Raw genomic sequence first — 26,212 nt, 5'->3', positions numbered from 1 at the left:
TGTTGGCTCCTTATCACTTTCTAACTTTTCCCACTGGCCTCCTGGCAGCAATTCGCTGCCTTCTGTTCTTCCTCTCACCACTCCCTGCTTTAATAATAGCCACACTTGACATCAGCGTAGGAAAACAATCCCAGTGGAAATCAGAGCTTTTTCCTCTCTCTTCTTCCAGTTACCTGCCAACCACACATTAATAGAACTAATTAGCTGAGACTTTAATTTCTCTTGCGTTGCTCATTAAAACAAGAAGAACACTAATAAACCTGACAGTTTGACCTTGGTTATAGAATCATGGTTTTCCCACGAGCATTAACATCCTTGGACCATGATCATAGGGATTATGGGATTGCGGTGTTTGTGAAGGTGAAGGGGAGTGAAGGGAGATAGAGTGGAGTCAAAGCCAAATCATGAGGACCTTGGGGAGCTATTAAAAGATCTTGTTTAGAAGAATGTTATTGCCCAATTAGATTTTAGAAAGAAAATGGCCGATTTACAGGGGATATTAAATGCAATGGCAGAAGATGAATAAGGAGGGCGTTTCCCTAAATCAGAAGAATTTGTGGTGGCCCAAAGTAGAGTAAAGGTTGCAGGAGAAGAAAGAAGTGGAGGAAATTGAGGTAGTATTTCAAGGTAGAATTCAATAGACATTGCAAGATAGCAAGTTGTTAAGGTCAGGAACATTATAAGATATGCTATTGTCCTGATACTCAGCTATTATTAAAATAAAATGCTATTTATTTATTTATTTATTTTGAGATGGAGTCTCACTCTGTCACCCAGGCTGGAGTGCAATGGTGCAATCTCTGCTCACTGCAACCTCCACCTCCCGGGTTCAAGCGATTCTCCTGCCTCAGCCTCCCGAGTAGCTGGGATTACAGGCGTGTGCCACCGCACCCAGCTACTTTTTGTATTTTTAGTAGAGATGGGGGTTTCCCCATGTTGGCCAGGCTGGTCTCGAACCCCTGACCTCAGATAATCTGCCCGCTTCGGCCTCCCGAAGTGCTGGGATTACAGGTGTGAGCCACCGCACCTGGCCGTAAAATGTTATTATTATTATCCATTTAGAGAATTCTATATTACTGATTCCCAGGATTGCTGTAGGATTTATATTTAGTGTGGCATTTCACAAATCATATGTCTTAGCTTAGGCTTGGAGCATAACAAGTGCTCAATAGATGACTATTATTTAACCATTATTATTAATTTTATGGAGCTGGGAGCTTTTATATTTAATATATACATATGTATTAAAATACATACAGGTAATCACTAGGGTACTACTAGGTACAAATGTATACCACCATGAATTTAAAATTAAGGAAGAATTCAGGGTTTCTTAATCTCTACAACAACCACATATATGGGACCAAATAATTATTCGTTGGAGTTGATGGGGCAGGGGCTACCCTGGGGGTTGTACATTAGCATCCTTGGCTTCTTACTCAGTAGATGCTAGTAGCATACACGTCCCAATCAGAAATGTCTCTAGACATTGTGAAATGCCCCCTGGGAGGCAAAAACACCCCCAGTTGAGAAATGCTGATTTAGATGCAAGAGAAGAAAATATATTTATTAAGTGCTTATTATGAGCTGGGCATTAAGCTAGATGTTTTCACAGACACTATACAATATAATCCTAACAAAAGCCCAATGTTATTTATTTGACCCCCATATCCCCAGTTTACCTAGGAGAAAACCAAGGCTCAGAGAAGTTAAACAACTTTCTCAAGATCCAGAGATCATAAGTAGTAGCAGAGTGAACATTCAAACCCAAGTCTATCTGACTCCCAAACCAAAGATTGGCATATATTACATCATAACTGAGCTCTTTAATTTGGGGAGACTTCTGTCTAAACCATCCAGAAGTTACTAATTTGAAAATATTTTGCAGTATATTAGTTTATTAGATTGAGCACTGGAAAATATTCGATGCATCAATTTATTCCTAGTATTTCAACAATAGCCCCAAAAGGTGTCTAAAATGCTTCCAAAATTTTTGACCAGAAATGGAAAGAAGAAGAAATGTAATAATCTCTGAAAACTTTCAAATTGTAAAAATAAACAGAATGTAGCCTTACTAATCTTTACTATAAACTCATTAGGAAGGAGCATATTATTATCTTATTTTAAGATGATGAAACTGAGGCACAGAGAGGTTAAGTAATTTACCCACGATTATACAGCTACTACATGGTAGAACTGGGTAGGCTTTGACCCAGGCTCGAGTACCTGCTGGAAACCACTGCACTTTACTAACGTTCAGGACTGGAAGCTGAACTGTCCAGCCCAGCTCATTCTCAGACTTGGTTTGAGCCCTGGCCTGCCTTGTTCTACCTACCTGATCTAACTTGACCTCTCAAGTTTTCTGGGTTCTTCTCCACAGTTGCTCTAACCGAGCTGCCATCTCTCAAGCTAGTTTTGAGTTCCTGGCACTGTCCTATCTTTTCCCCACCTCTTAGGTGGTGTTCTTATGTTTTTTAAAGAACTTTTCAGCAGAACCTAGATAGAGTCATATGGTTACCAATCAATCCAAACTAAAAAGAAGATCCAACACCGGCACTAAGCAACATCACACATGAATAACTGCACTTGTTCTTGACTTCTTCCACTCTTCCTTTCAGCATTCCGTTTTCTCCTCCTGGCATCTTCTTAACCTTGGCCATCCCAATGTCCTCTTTTTCTGCACACTTCATTTCCTTTCACGTGCTCTGGAGTCCCATTTCTGCGTGTTCCAGAGGTAAACTATTATATTCTCCCTAAAGGTTAATATATTAGCCATCTCAGGGTATTTCTTTTAAATTAGAAGATTATAATCAATGATGCTGTAATTGTTGATTTTAACATCCCTGAATAGATATGTGTGATCTGAGAAAGCTTTTGAATGTTCCTCAAATTATGCTTCATAACAACTCATTATTATTAGCTTATGAAATCAGCTTTGGGGACTGAGTTGAAAAAACAGATTTTCTCCTCTGCTCTCACACACAACACAGAAGACTTTTTTTTGATCAAATGTGTGGGGCTTTTCCCCACATACCATGCATGCAATTAATTATGCAGCAGACACCAACTGTGTGTCCTCCAGTTGAATTTCTGCACCATCTCCCTGGAGATCGCATCAGATCTCACAGGTTTGGGGCTCAGTCCCACAAGACTGCCCCCCCACCCCACTTCTGATGCCAATTGCAAGCCCCAGGTTGTTTTACCTGTGCTTCTGACCAACTGGCTGTTAATTGGGGTCCCCATTACCCCCTCCTTGGACTTGAAATTTGCTGGAGTGGCTCACAGACCTCAGTGAAACACTTTCATCTACTTTTTTTTTAAATAAAGGATATTACAAAGGATACAGATGAAGAGCTGCATAGGGCAAGGTATGGGGGAAGGGATGCAGAGCTTCCATGCCCTCCCCCTGGGTACCACCCTCCAGGAACTTCCATGTGTTCAGCTATCTGGAAACTCTCTGAACCCAGCCTTTTAGGGTTTGTATGAAAGCTTTATTACATAGGCATTATTGATTAAATCATTGGCCATTGGTGATCAATTTAACCTTCAGGCCCTCTCCCCTCCCAGAAGTAGGGCTTCCGGGAAGCAGAAGTCCCAACCTTCTAATTTTGCCTTAGTGTTTTTGATGGCCAGCCCCCATCCTGAAGCTGCCTGGGAGCTGCCAACCATCACTCAATTCTTTAGCATACTAAAAGATGCTTATCACTTTGAAGATTCCAAGGATTTGGGGAGTTGTATGCCAGGAAATGAGGACTGGGACTAAACATATGTTTCATAACATCACAGGGACTATGTCCGTTAAACCCAAATAGTGTCATCAATATAAAGAATGGCTTCAAAACGTTTATTATTATTGGCTCGTAGGTGGCCATTTGGTTCTGGTGTCTTCATGTGATCTCTGTCTATGTGCATATGTCTAGTCTCTGGCTCTCTCTGTCCTAGTCTCCTTTTATTATAAGGATTTTAGTCATATTGCATTAGGTCCCACCCTAATGACCCATTTTAGCTTAATCACGTCTTTAAATGCCCTGTTTCCACATACAGCCACATTCTGAGGGACTGGGAATTAGGGCTTGAACATATGAATTTGAGGGAGACACAATTCAGTTCCTAACAAAAAGCTAACAAAAAAGTCAAACAAATATAAACTCCGGGGAATTGAAGGAAGTATAATCAAGGAAAACATAAAGCTGAATACATGGCTTAGCTCTGAATAGCACACTTTGTCATAACAATATACCAGTGAATATTGATTTAACCAAAATTACAATACAACCACATCAGGAGAATGGGCAAAAGAAAGTATGCATGTGTGTGGTAGAAGTGAGGGCAGGAAAGAGAAAGAATTAAATGCTCATTTCCTTAGTGAAAATTCAATAGCTATTTTCTAGAAGAGAAAAATCAAGAAGCAGCAGCAATACCAGCAAGTGACTTAGAGAAAAGCTGATAAGTAACAAAAGATCACTTAAAAGAATTGAAAGTTGTTGCAACTGGGAAATGACAAGTGAGAGCAGATGTGCGCAACCCTTGCTAACTTAGAGAATTAGCCAATTCTTTCAATTCATATTATATGTTTATATAGCTACGTTAAGAACAACATAAAGAAAAGGAGTAAGGAGGTTGGGTCTTATTGTTTATTCTGTGACTACTGTGTGCAAGTTTCTTTGATTAGTACTTTACACTTGTCATCTCATTTATTTTTCATGACAACCCTGGAAGCAGTCAGAAAGAATAAATACCCCATATTGTCTAAGAAGAACATCGATTTAGAGATATTATGTGATTCGCGGTATGTTATTAGCTGGTTAGTGATAGAACCCTTGCTATACTTCAGTTCTCAGTTCTACACCTTTTTTTATTTTATTTTTTTGAGATAGGGTCTCACTCTGTTGCCCAGGTTGGAGTGCAGTGGTGCGATCACAGTCACTGCAGCCTCACCCTCCCGGGCTCAAGCATCGTCCCACCTCAGCGTCCCAAGTAGCTGGGTCTACAGGCACACACCACCATACATGACTAATTTAAAAATTTTCATAGAGATGTGGTCTGACTATGTTTCTCAGACTGGTCTTAAACTCCTGGACTCAAGCAGCCCTCTAATCATGGCCTCCCAAAGTGCTGGGATTACAGGCATGAGCCACCTCACCTGAAAACATCTGTTAATTTAATAACTATCCTTTTCTGGTACTCTAACAGGTATCATTAAACAAGATATTTGCTTTTCCAGACTTCTGGCAGGGAAGGCATGGATTCATGACCCTGATGCACCCACTCTGAACTTCTAATCAACAGCTATTCATGCAAAGAAGCGGAGACAGTTGAAAGTTAATTCTGGTGATGGTAGAGATGTAGAGAAAAAATATTGCTTTCCATAGCAGTGGAAATGGTGGTAGTGGTGACAGTGGATGTGTCCAGTGGCTGGTGCTGGTGACACCAACAGTACAAGCCACTGCTTCTATTGTTGATTGTTTTTCCACAAACAGTGTTTGTGGAAAGTAGTTCTGTGACATGGTTTTGACCATGGCTCCCTTTGATTTTGAGAACTTTCTGAACTTGATTCTCAAGCTCCATAATATCTATCCAATATCTTTTCGATAAATTATTTTTCTGCTTAAATCGGCCAAAGCATGCTTCTGTCATGGAAATTCTGTCACCTTAACTAGTACTCATGCAAAGAAATATTCTTAGCCATGATGTCCAATAAACAGAAACTGACATTTTCAAATGAACAAAAAGTAAAATACGAAACAAAATATTATCAACTTGCCTTCCTCAAATTTATAACTGGTGACCAATTACATGCCATTTGGATTCACTGACAAAATGAAAATATTGTATTTATGAGAAAATATTAGAGTTTTTATTTACTCATTCTTCCACTCAGCAAACATTTGCTGAACATCTACTATGTGCCAGACTCTGTGCTAAGTTCTGGGGGAACAGCCATGAACAAAATAGACAAAATTCTCTGCTCTTATTGTAGTAGGGAAAGATTAAATAAATAATACATACAATGAGTAAACTATATATTATGACCTAAGTTGATAAGTGCTTTGTGAAAAAAAATGAAGCTTGGAGATTGTGTTGTGGGATCTTTGGGGTATTGCTTCACCAGCTGGAAACCTCTGTGGCCAGTGGCACCTTTGCCTGAGTTTTGCTCTGGCCTGCTGGGCTGGTTCTGCCCACTCAGCCTGGAAGGCTGTGCTCAGCTCCTGCTACCAGCTTGGATCCCATGCCTGTCAAGAGTGAGCCAGGCACAGAGCACTGAGGGGTGTGTGAGCAAGTGTGGGGTCCAGCCGGCTGTGGCAGGACAGGCAGTTCCAGGGATTGGCATGGGCACCAGCTTCCTGTGAGGCTGTGGCTGGGCCAGGTGTATCAAAAGCAGCTTCCACGACTGACACTGGGGAATGCGGTGTGGTGCCCAGAAGCTTGAAGATGCCAGGAACCGCAGAACCCTAAAGAGGGTGTCACAGCCCTGGCCTGGGGAGCTCCTAGGTCTGGGTTCCCCAAAGGGCCTCAGCTCTTCTCTCCTCTCTTCTCCCCTTCTCTCTTCTCTCCTTCTTGTCACCCACAACGTGGCAGGCAAGGGGTGTGTTTTCAGCCCTGTTTGTGTTATGGCTCTTTTAGCCCCGCCATTCAGCAGGTCTCAAGTTCTTGTCCTACATCCAGGAAGAATGAGGTACACAGACAACTGGAGGGTATGCAAGACAAAGGGGAGATTTACTGAGCAATAGAACACCTTAGAGAAGACCTGCAGTGGGCAGCTCCTGTCCATAGCAAGGGTGCCCCAACAAGTGTCCAGCTCTCAGCAGAGAAGATAGCTCCTCTCTGCAGCTGGTCGTCCTGTTGTCTCTTCAAGTCTGGCTGAGTTTAGGGATTTCATGGGCCTTAGAGGGGAGGAAGTGCTTGCTGATTGGTTCATGGGCAGCCACGGGCAGGCCCAGAAAAGGTACCACAAGTTTTCACTCTGGTCCATGGGACTGGCACCCCAGCCCTCAGCCTTTAGGCCCTTTCCAGCTTGAAGGTGGGGCTTCACTGGGGACCTGCCCCCCTCTGCCCAGGAACCTGTGTGCCTCCTGCCGCTGTTCCTGGAGCTGAGGTTGTTCATGCCAAGGGGCACCTGCAGGCCAGTGCCTAGCTGCCTTCAGCTCCCCTTTAGCCTCTCTCCCATGCTTCTTGGTGCCCAAAGTCTGGAGGGGGCCAAGGTGGCGGGGGGCTGGCATACCAGCATTGCCTCAAGTGTGTGTACCCCCAGCCAGGTTGTGACAGCGCCCAGGCTTGGGCTCAACTTTACTCTGTTATTGGAGTGGGTGCTGACAGCAGGGAGAAGCCAGATAGCAGGAGGAGGCACTTCTGAGCCTGCAGGCATAAGAGGGGCCTTCCTGGGTCCCCGAGAGTGCAGGGAGATGCCTGGGTCCACAGCAGCAGTTTGGGCAGCTGCAGCTGTGCCTAGGAGGATGGGGCTCCTGCCTGCTCCCAGATCCCAAGAGCACAGGGGTGCCCAGGTTGCAGCCATGGCTTGGGCAGCTGTAGTTGTGCCTGGGGAGCTCCTGCCATCTCCGTGGAGCATGGCACCACCTCAGTCCCAGCTCTGCCTTGGGACTCCTCTCTGCCCCCCACTCCATGCCCAACCACACTGCTCCTCCACCAGTGGGTGACTCGGCCTGGCCCCATTGCAGCAGCTCCCAGGGTGGCGGGCTCTGGTGGGGTCTCCCAGGGGTGGGCTCCAGGGCCTTTCCACCTCCCCTCCACGTTTTCCTGGCTGTGTCTTCAGCTGGGTAATCACAGGTTCCCAAGACACAGCAAGGAGTGAGGTTAAGGCCACAGTGGAGGCTCTGGGCCTGGGAGCGGGTCCTGCCTGGCTGTGCGAGGGTGGAGGTGGTGCAGTTGGCTGCCTTGGGGATGCAGGGCACAGGGGTCCCACTGCCACCACTGCTGCTCCCAGAGCTGCTCCTGCTGCCACTGTCCATACCTCCCTGCTGCAGCTGGTATAATGGCAGCAACTGCTCCAGACGGCCTGCCGCCACCATCAATTGGAAGTGGTAGAGTGCAGTAGTGTTACATTTTAGTGGGGTTGGACAGAGTAGGCCTTGTGGAGGATGCAGTGTTTGAATAGACTGTTGATCACAGGAAGGGAGAGGGCCACTGCAATATTTGTAGGAACAGCACTGGGGACGAGCCAGTGCACAGGTCGAGTGCACACCCCAGTGCCTGGGGTGGCTAAACCAGAATGAGCCAGTGAGAGATGGCAGGTAATAAGGTCAGACAGAGAACCAGAGGCCCAGTGTGTACAGGACCTTGTTGGTTACTGTAAGAACTTGGCTGAATGTAGCAGAAAACCACCAGAGGTTTTGAGCAGAGGAGTGACATGTTTTCACTTAGGTTTCCACAGATCACCCTGTCTGCTGTATTGAATGATTCTCAGTGGAGGTGGGGGCAGTTTTGCCCCCCAGGGAGCATTTGACAATATCTGGAAATATTTTTGTTTGCCACTGCTGGGGGGCATCTCCTGGCATTAATGGGTAGAGGCCGAGGATGCTGCTGAGCATCCTGAAATGCACAGGACAGACTCCACCACCAAGAATTATCCAGGTCAAAACGCAATAGTAGCAAGGTTGAAAAACCGTAGGGGCAAAGTCCCATACATAGACCAGTGATTAAACGACATGATGAAATTCTGAAAAATTCTGTACTTATGTGTTAATTAAAATGGTATGTTATTGTATGTTTAGTACTGAAATCCCAATATTTACTAAATTTACATAGAACATGAAACATTAGTTGGGAAGCATTTTAATAATATACCCTAAATTATATAGGAGTAAAAAAGAAACATTTCAATATATTTTTAGAATTTCTAAGTTGATTTTTATGGTGTTCTTATCCAATAAATTAAAACTGCATTCATTTCTATCTTAGTTTAAAATATAATATACGGTACTTACACAGTCCATACCTTAAAAATATTCAAAAGTAACTATTTTTAACCAATCCAGACTTTCATTCTCATGTTTTTCCCTCTCTTTTCCAACATACTAAAATATTTGTACCTGCTCTTTCCAAAAATAGGTTGTATTTTTTGGTTAAATCATTAAAAACCATAACTAGATATATATTGTACATATCTTCAAATTTCACAACCATGCAGTGAAGTGTTATTTAGGTTATTTATATTGATTTGGTTTTTAAAGAAGTTTTAAAACATGGAGCAAAATATAATTTTTTCAACAAAGTTGACACAAAGGATATAATTAATGTTGCCCTAAGGTAACAGAAACACGTAAGAGCCCAAAATATATGGAATGTATGCTAATTCATTTTGTTTTTTTAATAGCTCTTACATCCTACAGTGGAGTTTGTACTGCTCTAAATAGTTTTTTGGAACAAGGTATTGTATGTATAAATGAATAAACAAATACATATACCCAAACTTAATATAGAAATAAATCTGATTAAAGAGGCCAACAGAAATTCCATGATACAAAGCACGTTGTAAAGCTACCTGAAAAAGTACAGCCATTCAAAGAATTCTTTATCAAATATTTGTAACCACACATTAAAAATAATTATTTCAATTTCCAAAGTATGATTTGCTAATTTTATAAACCAATATTCCTTCCTAAAATACATAAATTTGTGCTATTTGCTGAATTCTCAATATGCGCTTCATGTCTAGGAGCTAGGAAATCATAACAGTATCGAAGATTGAGCCTAAGATATTTCTTAAAACATTTACTCTTTATTTTTATTTTATTTTACCTTAAGTTCTGGGATACGTGTGCAGAACGTGCAGGTTTGTTACATAGGTATACATGTGCCATGTTGGTTTGCTGCACCTGTCAACCCATCATCTAGGTTTTAAGTCCTACATGCATTAGGTATTTGTCCTAATGTTAAAGCATTTATTCCAAATCTGACCATTCTCTAGTCAGTTAGTGTGAGTGATGTTATTATAAATATCTCAATTATTCTTTAGATAATGATGTTTATAAACAATGACTTTGCCAGAAGCGTCCTTTTATGTAAACTGAATTTATAAAATGTATTAACCATTGGTTTTTGCTGCACAGCAGAAACCCAGATTCCATTTTGAATACTTGCTTGGTGAGGCATTAGACAGGTTCTTCATCTGAGACAAAATGTAATATACCAAGCTACTGTCGTACTTCCAGAAATAGAAGGATATTAACATTGTGGCACCAATATTATGAATGCATAGTCATTATTGGACATCCATAAAAGAAAATTTTTGAAGTAATGAGCAAAGACAGAAGATTATATGTATGTGCCATATAAATTGTTGTGTAAAATATAGGTCACTTAGGTAATTTATCTGAGCCTAACTCAACCTTTCATGAGAGGCTGGAAAGAATGAATTCATGGACCTGAAATTCTCTGGGTCAGACTTGTTAGAGAATGAAATGAGGAAGGGAGACTTTAGACCTAAGAGCAGCTGCCTCCCACTAATTATGTCAGCGGGTGTTAGGAAAACATGATCTCAAAAAGGAGGAGATGCAGCACTAATGAATATCTATGCAATATGAAGCTAAACAAGCCCTCACAGAGCGTAAGGAAAGAACTAGAGTTGCCAAAGCAAATCTAGGAAAGCTAGGATGTTGGAGGTCCTTAGAAATAAACTTGTGCTTTTTCATCAGCTAGTTCACGTTTGGACCAGAAGCTCAAGTTTTATCACCCACTAGATAATGATTTGAAGAAATATACACCCTTCCAGCATACTAGGCTTCAAATTTACCAAATTACATTCATTGCCTTCAAAGACAACGGTATTGTCTCATTCCAGGCACCTATCAAATACAATGTACTTGCTAGGAGCAGAGCCACTCCCTTTACCCTTCCTAATTTTACAACTAGAGCAGGGGTAATCACATTTATTGTTGTATTGTGTAGCAGCCTAATGCAAGTACAGAATAAGCTATATCCAAATAGGATGCTTTTGGCTCCAAGTAACTTTTAAGCCCATCTCAAATTGGCAAATAAAGAAACATCATTAATTTTCTCTAATATCACCCATGCAGAAGTTGTGATAGCCTTAGTCTCGGCATCTCCATGAATCTCTGGGCTCTGCCTTTCTCTAAGTGCTGGCTTCATCAAGTTCATAGGATAGTTAGTTCCTGCCTTCACATCCAGGTAAGAAAACATCCAGAAGCAAAAGTACTCTTCTAGTACTCCCTTTTAGGAATAAGAGAGCCTCTCCCAGGAACCTCCCAGTAAATGTGCCCTTATGTGTCTATTACAATTAGGTTAGATGCCTGCTCATTGACTAATCACCCGCCAGAAGAGTGGGATTATTCTGGTTGGCTTAGACGGTTCAGGATCCACCCATGGACCTAAGTGGGGCCACCTATTTAGAATGGAGGAGGAGTATGTACCAAAACTCAAATCCAAATTCTGTTGGACAGGAAGAAGGAAAGAATAGACACGAATGGACAACAAATAATGACCTCATATACTTCAATAAATATTGTGGATTGAATAAGTGAATAAACAAAAAAAATGCATTCCCTTTATTTTACTCCTTTTGCCCTATTTATTCCTAAATAGAGGGTAGCTAAAATATTCACTAATGTAAGAATAATGCTGGTCAGGATTTCAGATCATTCTTAACAATGTGTTAATGTGTTTTAACTCTAAATATATTCATATCTCAGGGCAGTGTTTTTCACAAATCTCTATATCATTTCTACAGTGGCATAGTTTCCTCTCAGTGGTCAAGCTAGTATAATCTAGATTTTAAAGAAAACTCATAATTAAAATTTTATATGTGAACTTTGATGAAATATTATAATAGTTAATATGCCTGTTAGAGTTTGCGATCTGAATAAGACTTCACTTTTTGATGGAGTATGAACACTTAGGCAGCTTAGCACCCAGTCAATTACTGATCAATAAGAAAACTCACATTAGCTTATTTACTTATCCCATGACCACTCAGAAGCTGTTTTGGGTATGAAATCCTTTCAGTACTACACGGACTAAACCAGTCTCTTTCATAAAGAACAAATTAAGTGATAGTGACTTTAGAAATGTGAAAGGAAAATAAATCTCAGGATCCCAATAGCACTAAGCCAAAGGGAAAAATAAACTAGGAACCACTTAGGGCAAACCTCCCTCATATTCTATTCCTAAAAAAGATAGCTACTAAGATAAAAAAGCTACACACCTCTCTCACAATTCGTCCACAAGGAAATTCTTTGGGGACAAAGGACACACAGGACTCAAAGTCCTTCCTCTGCTCACTGAGATAGATGCATATCTGATTGCTTACTTTGGAAAGGCTTATCAGGAACTCAAAAGAATGCAGCCATTTGTCTTTTATCTACCCATGACCTGGAAGCCTCCTTCAGGTCACAGGTGGAAAATTGATCGATGTCTCCTCTCCCTAAAATGCATAAAACCAAGCTGTGCCTGGACCACCTTGGGCCCATGTTATCAGGACCTCCTAAGGCTTTGTCACGGGCACGTGTCCTTAACCTTGGCAAAATAAACTTTCTAAATTGATTGAGACCTGTCTCAGATATTTGGGGTTCACAGAAATAATATAGTTTGTTGCATATAAATAATCAAGCACGAGAAAAAATTCAGCCTTTTGTTATATTCCTTTCCTGCCCCACCCCTTCAAAAACAAAAGAAAGTAAAACAGTTGACGGTGCATGCGATCCCTTTCTAAGCGCAGATGCATCTGCAAGTCCATTTTGTGAATATTCAATGAGTAGTTGGAAGTCAGATGATATCCATTCCCAGAAATATTCCAAAACAATTATAAAATCCCTAATTATACCTCTCCCTTCTAGACATTGGTACATGCTCTTTCCCTCCAAACTGGACACCACTGAACACCACGGGAACACACAGTAAAAACAGGTTAGTCACTTTTGCCATGCCTGATTATTTTCATCTTTTTCTAACAGAAGTCGCGCACTGTGACTGAGGACAAGTTTTGGCTGTGTGTGTGTGTGTGTGTGTGTGTGTGTGTGTGTGTCTGTCTGTGTGTGTGTGCGTGTATGTGTGTTTTTGAGATGGAGTCTCGCTCTGTCACCCAGGCTGGAATGCAGTGGCACAATCTCGGCTCACTGCAACCTCCACCTCCCGAGTTCAAGCAATTTTCTTCCTCTGCTTCGCGAGTAGCTGGGATTACAGGTACCTGCCACCACAACCAGCTAATTTTTGTATTTTTAGTAGAGACGGAGTTTCACCATGTTGGCCAGGCTGGTCTTGAACTGCTGACATTGTGATCCATTCGCCTCGGCCTCCCACAGGGCTGGGATTACAGGCATGAGCCACCGTGCCCAGCCAGCAGTATGTTTTTTTAAAAGCGTTTTGAATTTGTATGCCCTAAAGTGGAGTGTGCACTTTCCATTCCAGCTGTTAGCTGCCTGGGCCTTGAAGGTATTTGTGTTTGTTCTCCTAGAAATTATTTCAAGCTTATGAGATTTATGCTTATAGTTAATACCAAAGCACTTTCATTTTCCATTTTCCACTTAGTTGGTGTTTAAAAAGACTAAGAATGAAATAAAATATTGAAATATTGTTATAAACATGGCTGTCTACAGATTCAGTGCTGAGATCTGGACTTACTACTTGACAGGCAGATGACTATTGAAAACTCAAATTATTTCTTTTGTCAGCTAGTGTTTGAAAGTCTACATTCAAAATGCTAAGATTGGGTTATCAATATACTGTATAATGAACAAATACAAGCTGTCAGAAGATGAATTTTTGAAAGTTGCAAACAACCTAGTCACTAGCTTACTGTAATGATTGTCTGGGTTTGAATTTTAGTTCAGTCTTGCTCTTTTGCTTGGAAAAAGCTTTGAGTCCAACACTCAGGCCCTTACTGTGAGGGAGGGGTGGGAGAACACTGCCTCCTTAACCCTAGCCTTTAAGAGAACTTCAACAGCCACACTTGGTGATCTTGAGACGTGTTCCCTCATTTGGGGGCATGGTGGCCTGGTGCCTGACACTTCCTGAGGCAGTTAAATCAGCTTGGATAGTGTATTAGTCCATTTTCACACTGCTATAAAGAACTACCCAAGACTGGGTCATTTATAAAGAAAAGAGGTTTAATTGACTCACAGTTCCACATGGCTGGGAAGGCCTCAGGAAGCTTATAGTCATGGTGTAAGGCAAAGGGGAAGCAAGGCACCTCTTACATGGTGGCAGGTGAGAAAGAGCATGAAGGAGGAAGTGCCACTTTTAAAACCATCAGATCTCATGAGAACTCATTCACTATCATGAGAACAGCATGAGGGAAACAGCCCCCATGATCCAATCACCTCCCACCAGGTCCCTCCCCTGACACGTGGGGATTACGATTTCAGATGAGACTCAGGTGGAGACACAGAGCCAAACCATATCATTTTGCCTCTGTCACCTCCCAAATCTCATGTCTTTCTCACATTTCAAAACATAGTCATGCCTTCCCAACAGTTCCCCAAAGTCTTAACTCATTCCAGCATTAACCCAAAAGTCCAAGTCCAAAGTCTCATTTGAGACAAGGCTAGTCCCTTCCACCTATGAACCTGTAAAATGAAGAGCAATTTAGTTATTTCCAAGATACAATGGAGGTACAGGCATTAGGTAAATGTTCTCCTTCTAAATGAGAGAAATTGGCCAAAACAAAGGGTCACAGGCCTCATGCAATTCAGAAACCAGGTGGGGCAGTCAGTCATTAAATCTTAAAACTCCAATATCTCTTTTGACTTCATGTCTCACATCCAGGGCATGCTGATGCAAAGGGTGGGCTCCTATGGCCTTGGGCAGCTCTGCCACTGTGGTTTTTCAGGGTATAACCCCCATAGATGCTTTCATGAGCTGGCATTGAGTCCCTGTGGCTTTTCTAGGCACATGGTGCAAGCTGTCGGTGAAGCTACCATTCTGGGGTCTGGAGGATGATGGCCATCTTCTCACAACTCCACTAGGCAGTGCCCCAGTGGGGACTCTGTGTGGGGGCTCCAACCTCACATTTCCCCTCTGCATTGCCCTAGTGGAGGTTCTCCATAAGAGCTCCACCCTTGCAGCAGACTTCTGCCTAGACATTCAGGCATTTCCATATATCCTCTGAAATCTAGGTGGAGGTTTCCAAAGCTCAACTCTTGTCTCTTCTGTGCACCTGCAGGCCCAACACCATGTGGAAGCTGCCAAGGCTTGGGGTTTGCACCCTCTGAAGCAACAGCTCAATCTGTACCTTGGCCCCTTTTAGCAGCTGGAGCTGGAGTGGCTGGGAAGCAGGGCATCAAGTCCTGAGGCTGCACAGAGCAGCCGGGCCCTGGGCCTTTGATGCCCTGAAGATCTCTTACATGCCCCAGAGACATTCTCCCCATTGTCTTGGCTATTAACATTTGGCTCCTCCTTACTTACACAAATTTCTGCAGCTGGCTTGAATTTCTCCCCAGAAAATGAGTTTTTCTTTTTTACCTAATGGTCAGGCTGCAAAATTTTCTAAGCTTTTATGTTTTGCTTCCCTTTTAAATAAAAGTTTCAGTTTCAGATAATCTCTTTGTGAATGCATATGACTGAATGCTTTCAGAATCAGCCAGGTTATGTCTTGAACACTTTGCTGCTTAGAAATGTCTTCCACCAGATACCCTAAATAATTTTCTCAAGTTCAACGTTCCACAGGTCTCTAGGGCAGGGGCACAATGCCACCAGTCTCTTTGCTAAAGCATAGCATGAGTGACCTTTACTCCAGTTTCCAATAAGTTCCTCATCTCCATCTGAGATCACCTCAGCCTGGACCTCATTGTCCATATCACTATCAGTATTGTGGTCAAAACCATTCAACAAGTCTCTAGGAAGTTCCAAACTTTCCCATGTCTTCCTGTCTTCTTCTGAGCCCTCCAAACTCTTCCACCAACCTCTGCCTGTTACTCAGTTCCAAAGTTACTTCCACATATTCAGGTTATCTTTGTAGCAGTACCCCACTCTGCCAGTGCCAATTCTCTGTATTCGTCCATTTTCACACTGCTATAAAGAACTCCCCAAGACTGGGTAATTTATAAAGAAGACAGGTTTAATTGACTCACCATTCCACATGGCTGGGGAGGCCTCAGGAAACTTACAGTCATTACAGAAGTTGAAGGGGAAGCAAGGCACATCTTACATGGTGGCAGGTAAGAAAGGGAGCAATGGAGGAAGTGCCACTTTAAAAACCATCAGATATTGTGAGAACTCACTCACTATCATGAGAACAACATGGAGGGAACCATCCCCATGATCCAATCATCTCCCATCATGTCCGTCCTTCAACATGTGGAGATTACAATTTGAGATGAGATTCGGGTGGAGACACAGAGCCAAACCATATCTGGTAGCAACTGGGATGTACCAACCCTCTTGGCCTCTGATTGCAGGACAAAGATATGTGAGTCTGAGGACTAGCTACGTTGACCTGGGGCACTGTATAAGGGATTCTGCACATGAGGGTGATTTGCCAAGGCCAAAAGACCCTCAGTTTTAAGTAACCCTGGGATAAAGGTGAGGTGAGCCAGGAGTGGCCAGTGAAGAGGAGTCAGTGTTGGAGAGGCCTAGCAGAGGAACTTCTGAATAAGCCATAACAGGAAGGATCAACTTTGAACATCTGTTAGTACTATAGGGTACAAAGCAAAGACCTTTCTTCTCCCTTGCCTTTTTGCTACTACGACACCACCCCATTCCATACCAAACCTGGAGAAGGCTGCAGTGGAGATAAGAAGGAAGGAAAACAGCCAACCATGGCTTTCTAGTTAATAAAGAAGGCAGGTGGCCCTCTGCAGTCAGCCATAGCTGGATATAGATGGGGGCATATCTCATTTGTGATTGAAGATTGACAGTTGGCTATTATATTCTTATTTATGAACTGGAACTATGACTATGACTCAATGGGCTGTAAGATTTTGTATTACCTAAGAGAGATGAAAAAGGTTATGGGGCTGCCCAGGTTTTCTTTCAGGAGCCCAAGTAGGAATAGCTTCCACTAAGTGGATTTGATAGGACGTGGGAGACAAAAGTAAAATTGCAATTTGATAGCACCTCACAGATTGCCCTTATTCAATGTATCTCGTGTGTGTATATGTGTATGTATACCAAATATATATATATGTACCAGATATATATGTTTTATATTGGTTTCTTAGCTCAATTTAAATTTTAAGTAAAAATTTTAATACTTTTAAAGATTAGCTCTATTAGGAATATAAAATTAAGATAGTAGTTTAATTTTAGTAATTGAAAGATAAAATAAAACACTACCTTGTTATGATGAAGCCATAAGTATTTTAATTTTTTAAACCTAGAAAGATCAACGACCTCTGTCAGTTCCCTGGAAAGAAAAAAAAAATGTGAACATTAGCAGCAATTAGTTCACACATAGGTAAGTCTGGGCATGTAGTTAGTATGGCTTCGTAGTAACTAGAAAGGCCTCTCTTTGTCCTTTCAAAATTATTGGCACACTCACCTGCTTATTTCAGAAATTCCGTCATTATAACTTCATTCACTTGGATTAAGATTTTGTCAGCTAGTTGAAGCTGATACTTGAAAGGGAGCACTTTATCACATTAGCAAAAATTTACACCTCATTATGGCTGAATTTATTGGAACCTTAATTCAAAACAAGTTTTACTGGGGAGAGGACAAAGGAAAAAAGTGAAGCTGATACTGTACTTTCAAGTAAATGTGGGAAATGTAGCTGGGTCCTGCTTCAATATTGTCTGTGGGGTTACTAGTGTGGGGCAATAACCTTGAAGTATTTGGCCAGACTGGACTCAGATGGAAATTGCAGGACACCAAGAGACAGACACTGTGTGAAGTGCTTTATTCTCCCTTTATTTATTAATTATAGGATTAAAATATTACCCACTTCTCTTGAACTGTGTGAGATTCCACCTATCCAAGTGGTCTTGGTTCTTGTTGCTAAGGCAGCTCACTCATCAAAGGGGCAGATGTGGGTTTGGGAGAGGGCACTGACTGAGGATAGTTGGTCATTTGATTGATGTGGCCTGGAGTAGTTGGATCTCTTATTTCTCAGGGCAAAAATTGTGGAACCCAAGTAAGTATACATGTACGTATCTGTTTATTTATCAAACGCTTATAGATCACGTATTGTGTGCCAGGTACTTTTCAAAGCATAAAAATATCAATATTTATTATTATTACAGATATTAATTCATTTATGGTAAAATTTTATCACAATTATTTTTAACCTTGGGACACTGAAGGACTAATATTTTTCTAATTTTTATAAAAACATACATTTTTTTAAAGCATGCAAACATTTCTAAACAAAATAAACCTTTTTTCACCAACTTTTTATATTGAAAAATGTCAAACCTGAGAAAAGGAATAGTACAATGACCACTTGTATAACCATCGTAATTTTTAACATATTGTCACCTGCTTATACTATCTATCTAATTTATATATTTATTTGTTGATAATTTTCTTGGTGAATCATTTGAAAATAAAGTTGCAGGCTTATTGCAGGTGTCTCAGCTTAAGGAGTTGAGCATGTGTATCTCCTATATCAGGGCATCGTCCTGTGCAACCACCATACCATCCTCACACCTAAGAAGATGAAATTGAATTCAGTAATGTAATCTAATTTGCCATTCATGTTCAAATTTTTCCCTGTTGTTCCTACATTTTTTTTGGTTTGTTTAAATCCTGTATCCCATTAACATTCATGCATTGCATTTTGGGGTTGTATAACCTTTGAGTCTTTTTAAAGGTAATCATCTTCTTTCCTTTTTCTCCCTTAACATTAGTTTTTTTGGGCTGGGCATGGTGGCTCATGCCTCTAATCCCAGCACTTTGGGAGGCTGAGGTGGGTGGATCACCTAAGGTCAGGAGTTTGAGACCAGCCTAGCCAACATGGTGAAACCCCATCTCTACTAAAAATACAAAAATTAGCTGGGTGTGGTGGCACATGCCTGTAATCCCAGCTACTTAGGAGACTGAGGCAGGAGAATCACTTGAACCCAGGAGACAGAGGTTGCAGTGAGCCGAGATCGTGCCATGGCACTCCAGCCTGGGTGACAAGAGCAAAACTCCATCTCACACAAACAAATGAAAAAACCAGAAAACAATAGCTTTTTGGAGAGTCCAGGATAATTGTCTGGTAGAATGTCTCACATTATTGATTTTTTGGATTGTTTCCTATTGATCAAATGCAAGGAAGATCACGTCTACTTCTCAATTACATGGGTGGTAATTACTGAATCACATAAGGATCCAAATGATGTCAGTCTGCCCCACTCTTGATGAAGCTAAATTCAGTCATTTGGTTAAGAGGGTATCTGCCAGTTCTTGCCACTGTAAAAGTACAAATTTTATAATTGGAAAGTCATACATGAGGCAAATATCTGAGATCATGTGTGTATCTTGCTCCCTGACAACTCTTTACTCAATAGCTTTAGCTTCAATTGATGATCCTTACCTGAGCCAATAGATTTGGGATTATAAAAAATGATTTTCTTAATGTTCTTATTCTTTTAACATTTATTAGCTGCTATTCTTCTGTAATGAACATCTGTTCCCTCCTCTTCTATCTCATTCATTCTCCTCCCCACCTTCCCTGAATTTTCAAGAGTTTTTTACTTAATCCTTTATCACTTAAAACAATTATCAAATCCTCCCTTATAAAAGACATTTCAAGCAGAATTGTGTGTCTCTTTGATGTGTACCATTAGTTTTTGAGCACTTCCCTGGCACAACTAAGTATTTCAGACTCTTCCAAAACAACTTTTTTTTTTTTTCTTTTTTAGAAAGGGTTTGGCTCTGTTGCCCAGGCTGGAGTACAGTGGCTCCGTCTCGGCTCACTGCAACCTCCACCTCCTAGGTTCATGCGATCCTCCCACCTCAGCCTCCTAAGTAGCTGGGACCACAGGTGCATGCCACCACACCTAGCTAATTTTTTGTAGAGACAGGGTTTCATATGTTGCCCAGGCTGGTCTCAAACTCCTGGGCTCAGGTGATCCACCTGTCTCAGTCTCTCAACGTGTTGGGATTATAGGCGTAAGCCACCACGTCTGGCCTCAAAGCAATTTTTAGTAGGAAATTTGCACAAATAATAATTCATTCTCCTCTCTCACTGTATATATGTAGCTTATTTCAGGGAAAGAGTGCTTGGACCTTGGGGCACCCTAACTATTACATGGGGCGATAGTGAGAGTACATTCATCTGTTCCTATGATAAATAATAAAGAAATCATTACATGGCTACATCAGAGTATCTCATGCCCCACTCAGAGGATTTCCCATAAAAGTTATTTTATTTTATTTTATTATTTTATTTTATTTTTTGAGACTGAGTCTCGCTCTGTCACCCAGGCTGGAGTGCAGTGGCGCGAAAGTTGTTTTAATACACTAAAACTTTAAAGTATTAACTGTGTCAAGTTACTGTCATTAATTTTTTCTTGTAGCAGTAATATCAATGTTGAATTTTCATTGATTAGGTAATGTAATAAATTCATTTTCATTTTTCTTTTTTAAAATTTAATTTTTAAAAAACTTTTACGAGCCCACATCTGATATCATATAAATTCACTTTTCAAGGGTACTTTAACTCTTTCACGTCAGAAGGGTTTATTCTGCACATAAACCTGTCCTAAATCAATAATGGGCTGTTACATTATAAGGTGAGGCCAGTCAAAGGATAATGAGAGGTAATTCTACTAATGATGGCTATGACTCATGCTGACAATAATTATCAACATCTTGTTACAATGTATGTTCTCCATGATCACTCAAGAACACATCAATAAGATGCTTTCCATTTCCCAGAGTCAAGAGAAACTTGGTAAATAATTCAGTATACCAGTGTATTGGCATCTGGACTGGGAAATAGTTTTTGTCCACAGCTGGATGAAATGGTAACTTAGTGTCCTTAAAATGTAAAAGGTGTTATCCTTCTCACAAGGAGTCGATTAATTATCTACTGTCAGGTGATCAATATCTCAGATTTCTAGTATTTTAAAGCTACTCTTATTATCTACTTACTGTAGTGATCAATAGTATACAATTGTCAAAATCATGAAAGATGCAATCTTTTGACCACATGAAGTATTTACTGTTATTTTAAAACTAACTGACCTATATCGAGAGGCTCAAAGCATGACCTTAAATGTGTCAGAATGCTCTACCATACCTGTTCCATACTAAAAAAATATATTTTTAAATATTTCAAACTGGTTATCAATTTATTCCTTTACTACCAAGAGATTCAGAGCCATTACAAAGGTAAACACTTTTCTCTGTACTGATAAACATATTTATTTATAATAAAATAAATATGTTTAATAATAAAGGATTTCCCCAAATCACTAGAAATAAGTGATTAAATTTGTTGATAAACTAAGGCATTTTCTTTACAAGAAGCTGAGTTCCAAAGATTACATATGAGCAAAAATATGTCAAGCCTATTTAAAAATAATACACAGAATTCAGAGGCATTAAAAAGCACAAAGTAAGGGGGACAAAATGTAGTAATAGGGTCATTGTGCTTAAAATGCAAACTTCAGTGTCACTTATCGGCCAGTGAGAACTGTGGTATCAGAGTCTAATCTTATTTATAACTCCCTTTTCCTCTCATACCTGGGTTCTATCTCATTCTACTCTATAGAAAAACCCAATTTGTTGTCTGCCACCTTGGGGAGTTCGAGTGGAATCAAAGTGGTCTGTTGATATAAGAGAGGGATTTTTCTACTTACCAGTAAAACTGGTATGGGGATTGGTAGAGGTTGTAGTATAATGGAGGTCATTATCATAGTATGTGGTATAATGATTCCTAATAATAGTAATAATGTTAACCATACTAATACTCATTGAGTGCTTGCTGTGTACCAGTAACTTTGACTAACTTTTACTAACTCACCTAAGCTTCACAACAACCCTGAGAATGAGGTAGTATAATTATACCCAGGGAATAGCGTTGCCAGATAAAATACAGGATATCGGGCTACATTTGAATTTCACGGAAACAGTGAATTTTCCAACTACTATGTGGGACATATTTATACTAACTAAAATTATATTCGTTGTTTCTATGAAATTCAAATTCAACTGGATGTCCTATATACTTATTTGTTAAATCTGACAATCCTAATAGTGAGGTTATATGACATACCCAAGATCACCCAGCTGGAAGAGACAGAGCTGGGATTCAAACAGCCTGTCTCCATAATTTTTTTTTTAAATCAATTTCAGTATCTTGTCTCTCCAATAGAAAACTGTGGATTCCAGGAAGTGGTAAAATAATTGGAGTCCTACCCAGTCCTTGAGGGGGAAAAATGGAAAATAACATTTGAATCTGTGAAACATTTTAACATGATCATGATAACATGATACTCTTTCACTTTTTATGTTAAGTACACTTACTTTTTAGAAAGGAACAGCTCAAAGACATCAGCATCCCTCTTGTGGCCACATATCTTTAGCTGATCTTCAACTGCCTGATAACATATAATTAATCTGTCAAACTACATTCCAATGAACAAAAGTGCTGAGGCACTTGCAGTCAATAACAATAACGTCTACAAGAAGATCAAAAGAAAGGTGAATATGGAGGTAACCATTCTAAACTGATAAATTCCAACACTACAGTTATATATTATTTACTCATTTTTGTGGTTGAATTTCATTATCCTTAATCCTGGGCACAGATGTTTAAATAATTTTTAACCAGAGAGAAAAAAATATGTATGTGTACATATACACCAAAAGCAAGTTTTTTTATTCTGTATGAGGCAAGGTAATTTGGTCTTTAAAGAACTATTTTTAAATGATTCTTTGAACATGAAGAATTAGTATTTCATAGGTTTCCTATAGAGAATTCGCGCAGTATCAGGGTTGGAGGTGGAGAGAGTAGGATAAAATGTATGTTATTATAGGACATTCTTTTTTGTGCCTATCACATTATGCTTGGCACCCAGTAAATTCTCAGAAAATGTGAAATGAATGAATACATGTCATTTTTCTCTGAACAAATGAATAAATACATTTTCCCTTGCTTGGCAAGCAGCAGTGACTTCGTTTTTCATGAGTTGCTAACATACTCATGCTGTGAGAATTTTTGGTGGAGAAGCAGCTTTTATTCCCATAGCTCTGTTTTAAAAATAAAACTTTAGCAACAGCTATTTAAATGCTTTACTTTTTTTTCTTAAAGTCCTTTGCTAAATTATAAAATAACGTTAATAGGCCACATGACCTAAAATAATATGAAAAAAGTTAAGTCTGTCTGTAATTTTCCATGAAAAAGTAGAGCTAACAAGACATGACAAAAGTGAAAAGTATAATCTTTGCAATCCTGGAATCTGACAAACATTGTAATTATCAGAGTCAAAACAATCACCGAATTTTAGCTGGGATTTGTTATGAATGGTGAGGTTATAATGACTTATAAATCTTTCTGGGTGATATATGAAATTTTGACAGTGGTTGTGCTATTTGGTAGAGGACTTTAACAGGAGTTATATTTAGTGCAATGAACATATTTAAAGAAATGAGGAAGATAGGTACGCTAGTGACGGAGAGCAGCTGCAAATGTATAGTCCTGAACTTCCCTTGATGCCTTGTTAATAAGCAAGCTGAATCTAGGGGCTTGGAGCATTCATAGGCTCAGGTTTAGGCATTGCCATCAGGGTGCTTTGTTATCCAGTTACACAAGCCGACCTGGGGCTTGGAAAAACCCATTGGATCAGGCTTAGACATTGTCATCTGGGTTTTGTTTTTTTTGTTTGTTTTTGTTTTTCTTTTTTTTTCTTTTTTTTTTTTTGAGAGAGTCTTGCTCTGTTGCCCAGGCTGGAGTACAGTGGTGTGATTTCAGCTCACTGCAACCTCGGCCTCCCAGGTTCAAGCAATTCTCCTGCCTCCCAAGTAGCTGGGACTACAGGTGCACGCTGCCACACCTGAATAATTTTTTGTAGAGATGGGGTTTCACCATGTTGGCCAGGCTGGTCTCAAACTCCTGAGTTCAGGCAATCTGCCTGCCCTGGCCTCCCAAAGTGCTAGGATTACAGGAGTGAGCCATTGTGCCCAGCCCTCATCTGGGTATATTAACTTAAAGATGTCAACTATCAGCCTCTACTACGTACAGTCAGTCACATCTTTGCATAGTGTTTGGGGTGGTTATAGCCCAGCCAAAGAAGAATTAAAACTTGGCAGCCATCTGTTAAAATTATAAATGTGCTTTTAAATTGATCCAGCCATTCTACCTCCAGGACTCAGAAACACACAGGTGCATACACCCAGACAAATGTGATTATCACTGCTTATTTCAGCATACATTTTCTGTGGTTGTGAAATAGTCCCCATTAATTGGAATGCAGGTTAAATTGACATGTGACATCACAATGGAATACTGTGAAGTAGTTTCAAAATATAGAGAAGTGGTCTGATGGTTAATTTTATATATAAATTTGACTGGACTAGGGGATGCCCAGAAGCTGGTAAAACATTATTTATGGGTGTGTTTCTGAGGATGTTTTTGGAAGAGATTAGCATTAGTATTAGTGGACTGAGTAAACAAGATCACCCTCGCCAACAGGGGTGGATATTATCCATTCCACTGAGGGCCCCAATAGAACAGAAAAACAGAGGAATGTGAATTCATGCTTGCTTCTGGAGTTAGGACATCCATCTTCTGCCTTCAGACATCAGCATTCCTAGTTCTCAGGTCTCTGGGCTTGGACTAAACTACATTACTGGCTGTCTCCTGGGCTCCAGATTGCAGACAGCAGATTGTGGGACTTCTCAGCCTCCATAATCAAGTGAGTCAATTCCTCATAATAATAGTCTCTTTCTATATATGTCTATATATCGTATTGTTTTGTTTCTCCCGAGAACTCTAATAATACAGACAGATATCTAGACATCTAAAGATATCGAAAACATATTTATAAATAAAAAGTAATTGGCAGTATAATATGTGTAACAATATTTCTGTTAAAAGTCATATTTATATGAATACAAAATGCACACACTTCAAATTACTAGCAAAAGTCAACACTTGAGATCATGAGGGACTTTCACTTTCTAGGCAATATATATTTTTAGTAATGTTTTAGTATTTCACAATAAGCACATATTAATTTGATAATCAGAAAGTAATGCACGTTTTAAAAATTTTAGCCATAGAATGAATATTTAAAATTTTAAATCAAATTTCAAAAAATATGAGGTGAAAGGGAAATTGAATGTATCAGCATAATATGTAAATCACTATCATAATTATTTATTTACACAAGTTTTTATCACAGCATGTTTCTTTCCAATCAATAATTTTGCATGAATCCGGTACAAAATATTAATATCAAAGTGCCCAGAAATATGAAAACGTGCCAATTCACATTTCAGTGAATCCATGGTGGAACAATTCCAGTTCCCAGTGAACACACAGCTTCACTAGTACCATATGCCCTAATCTAAAGGAATTCAATTAAGTTTGCCATGTTATAGGGGCACAGTTCATGGTCCCTTAAGCAATTACGATAGTAACATTAAAAAAACCCCAAAAAACAGTATCTGCAAGTACAATACAGTGAAGCACAGTAGAAATGAAGTACGCCTGTACTGTTAGCCTGGACACGCTGGAAGATTTCAGGGCACAACCGACAGTCAGGCTGGGCCTTAAGAGGTGAGGTGAAATTAGAAATGGGATGTTGGTGGAAGAGGAGAGTAAGCGCACAAAACAGAAGAAGCAGAAGAATGTATAAGGTATGTGGGGCTGTACAGCCTTTGGCTGAAGTAAAAGGCATGTGGAAGGCAATTGTGAGAAATAAATTAAGAAAGGTGGGTTGGGGTCATATTATTTATGTCAACTTTGAAATTTAGGCTCAGAAGTGTGTACTTAATCAGTGCCTGGAGAAAACTTCTTCAGGCCTTGAGAACTCTAACTTAACATCATTTAATTTTATATGATATATAAACACATGTATATGTATATATATATGAAATATATATTCTAAGTAACCGTATGGTAAAATTCATGTGAGAAAGTCTAATTCTGATTTTTCCCAGGATAACAATGTCAATGCTTTTACACAATATCCAACATCAAATTGTTTCAGAAACATTTTTCCTCCTTCTCTGTTACTGCTCTTGCTTTGTTGGTACCCTGAAAGCACAGAACTAACTATTGGGTGATTCAGCATTATGTTCACTTCTGGGGCAATAGGAAGATATTACTGGATTTTTGAACTAGAAAAAACATGTGACAAAGCCAGGC

General features: G+C 40.1%; 2 protein-coding genes across 2 annotated transcripts in view; one reads left to right on the top strand and one right to left on the bottom strand.

Annotated features, from left to right (window-relative positions):
- The window catches only part of SOSTDC1 (sclerostin domain containing 1), a 112,877-nt gene that overhangs the window by 21,045 nt on the left and 65,620 nt on the right, over positions 1-26,212 (top strand). Inside the window, exon 2 of the mRNA XM_055115725.2 lies at positions 12,810-12,879. The gene's annotated coding sequence lies outside the window, so the exon portion shown is untranslated. The remainder of the gene's footprint in view (positions 1-12,809; positions 12,880-26,212) is intronic.
- LRRC72 (leucine rich repeat containing 72) overlaps positions 1-26,212 on the bottom strand; it is a 62,350-nt gene that overhangs the window by 30,582 nt on the left and 5,556 nt on the right. Inside the window, exons 2-3 of the mRNA XM_003825012.4 lie at positions 22,366-22,439; positions 17,245-17,314 (exon numbers count right to left, since the gene is read on the bottom strand). Of these exons, the coding sequence (XP_003825060.1) occupies positions 17,245-17,314; positions 22,366-22,439 (144 nt within the window). The remainder of the gene's footprint in view (positions 1-17,244; positions 17,315-22,365; positions 22,440-26,212) is intronic.

Source organism: Pan paniscus, chromosome 6 (genome assembly GCF_029289425.2).
Source record: "Pan paniscus chromosome 6, NHGRI_mPanPan1-v2.0_pri, whole genome shotgun sequence".
NCBI lineage: Eukaryota > Metazoa > Chordata > Mammalia > Primates > Hominidae > Pan > Pan paniscus.
This window is presented reverse-complemented; position numbering and strand designations above follow the sequence as displayed.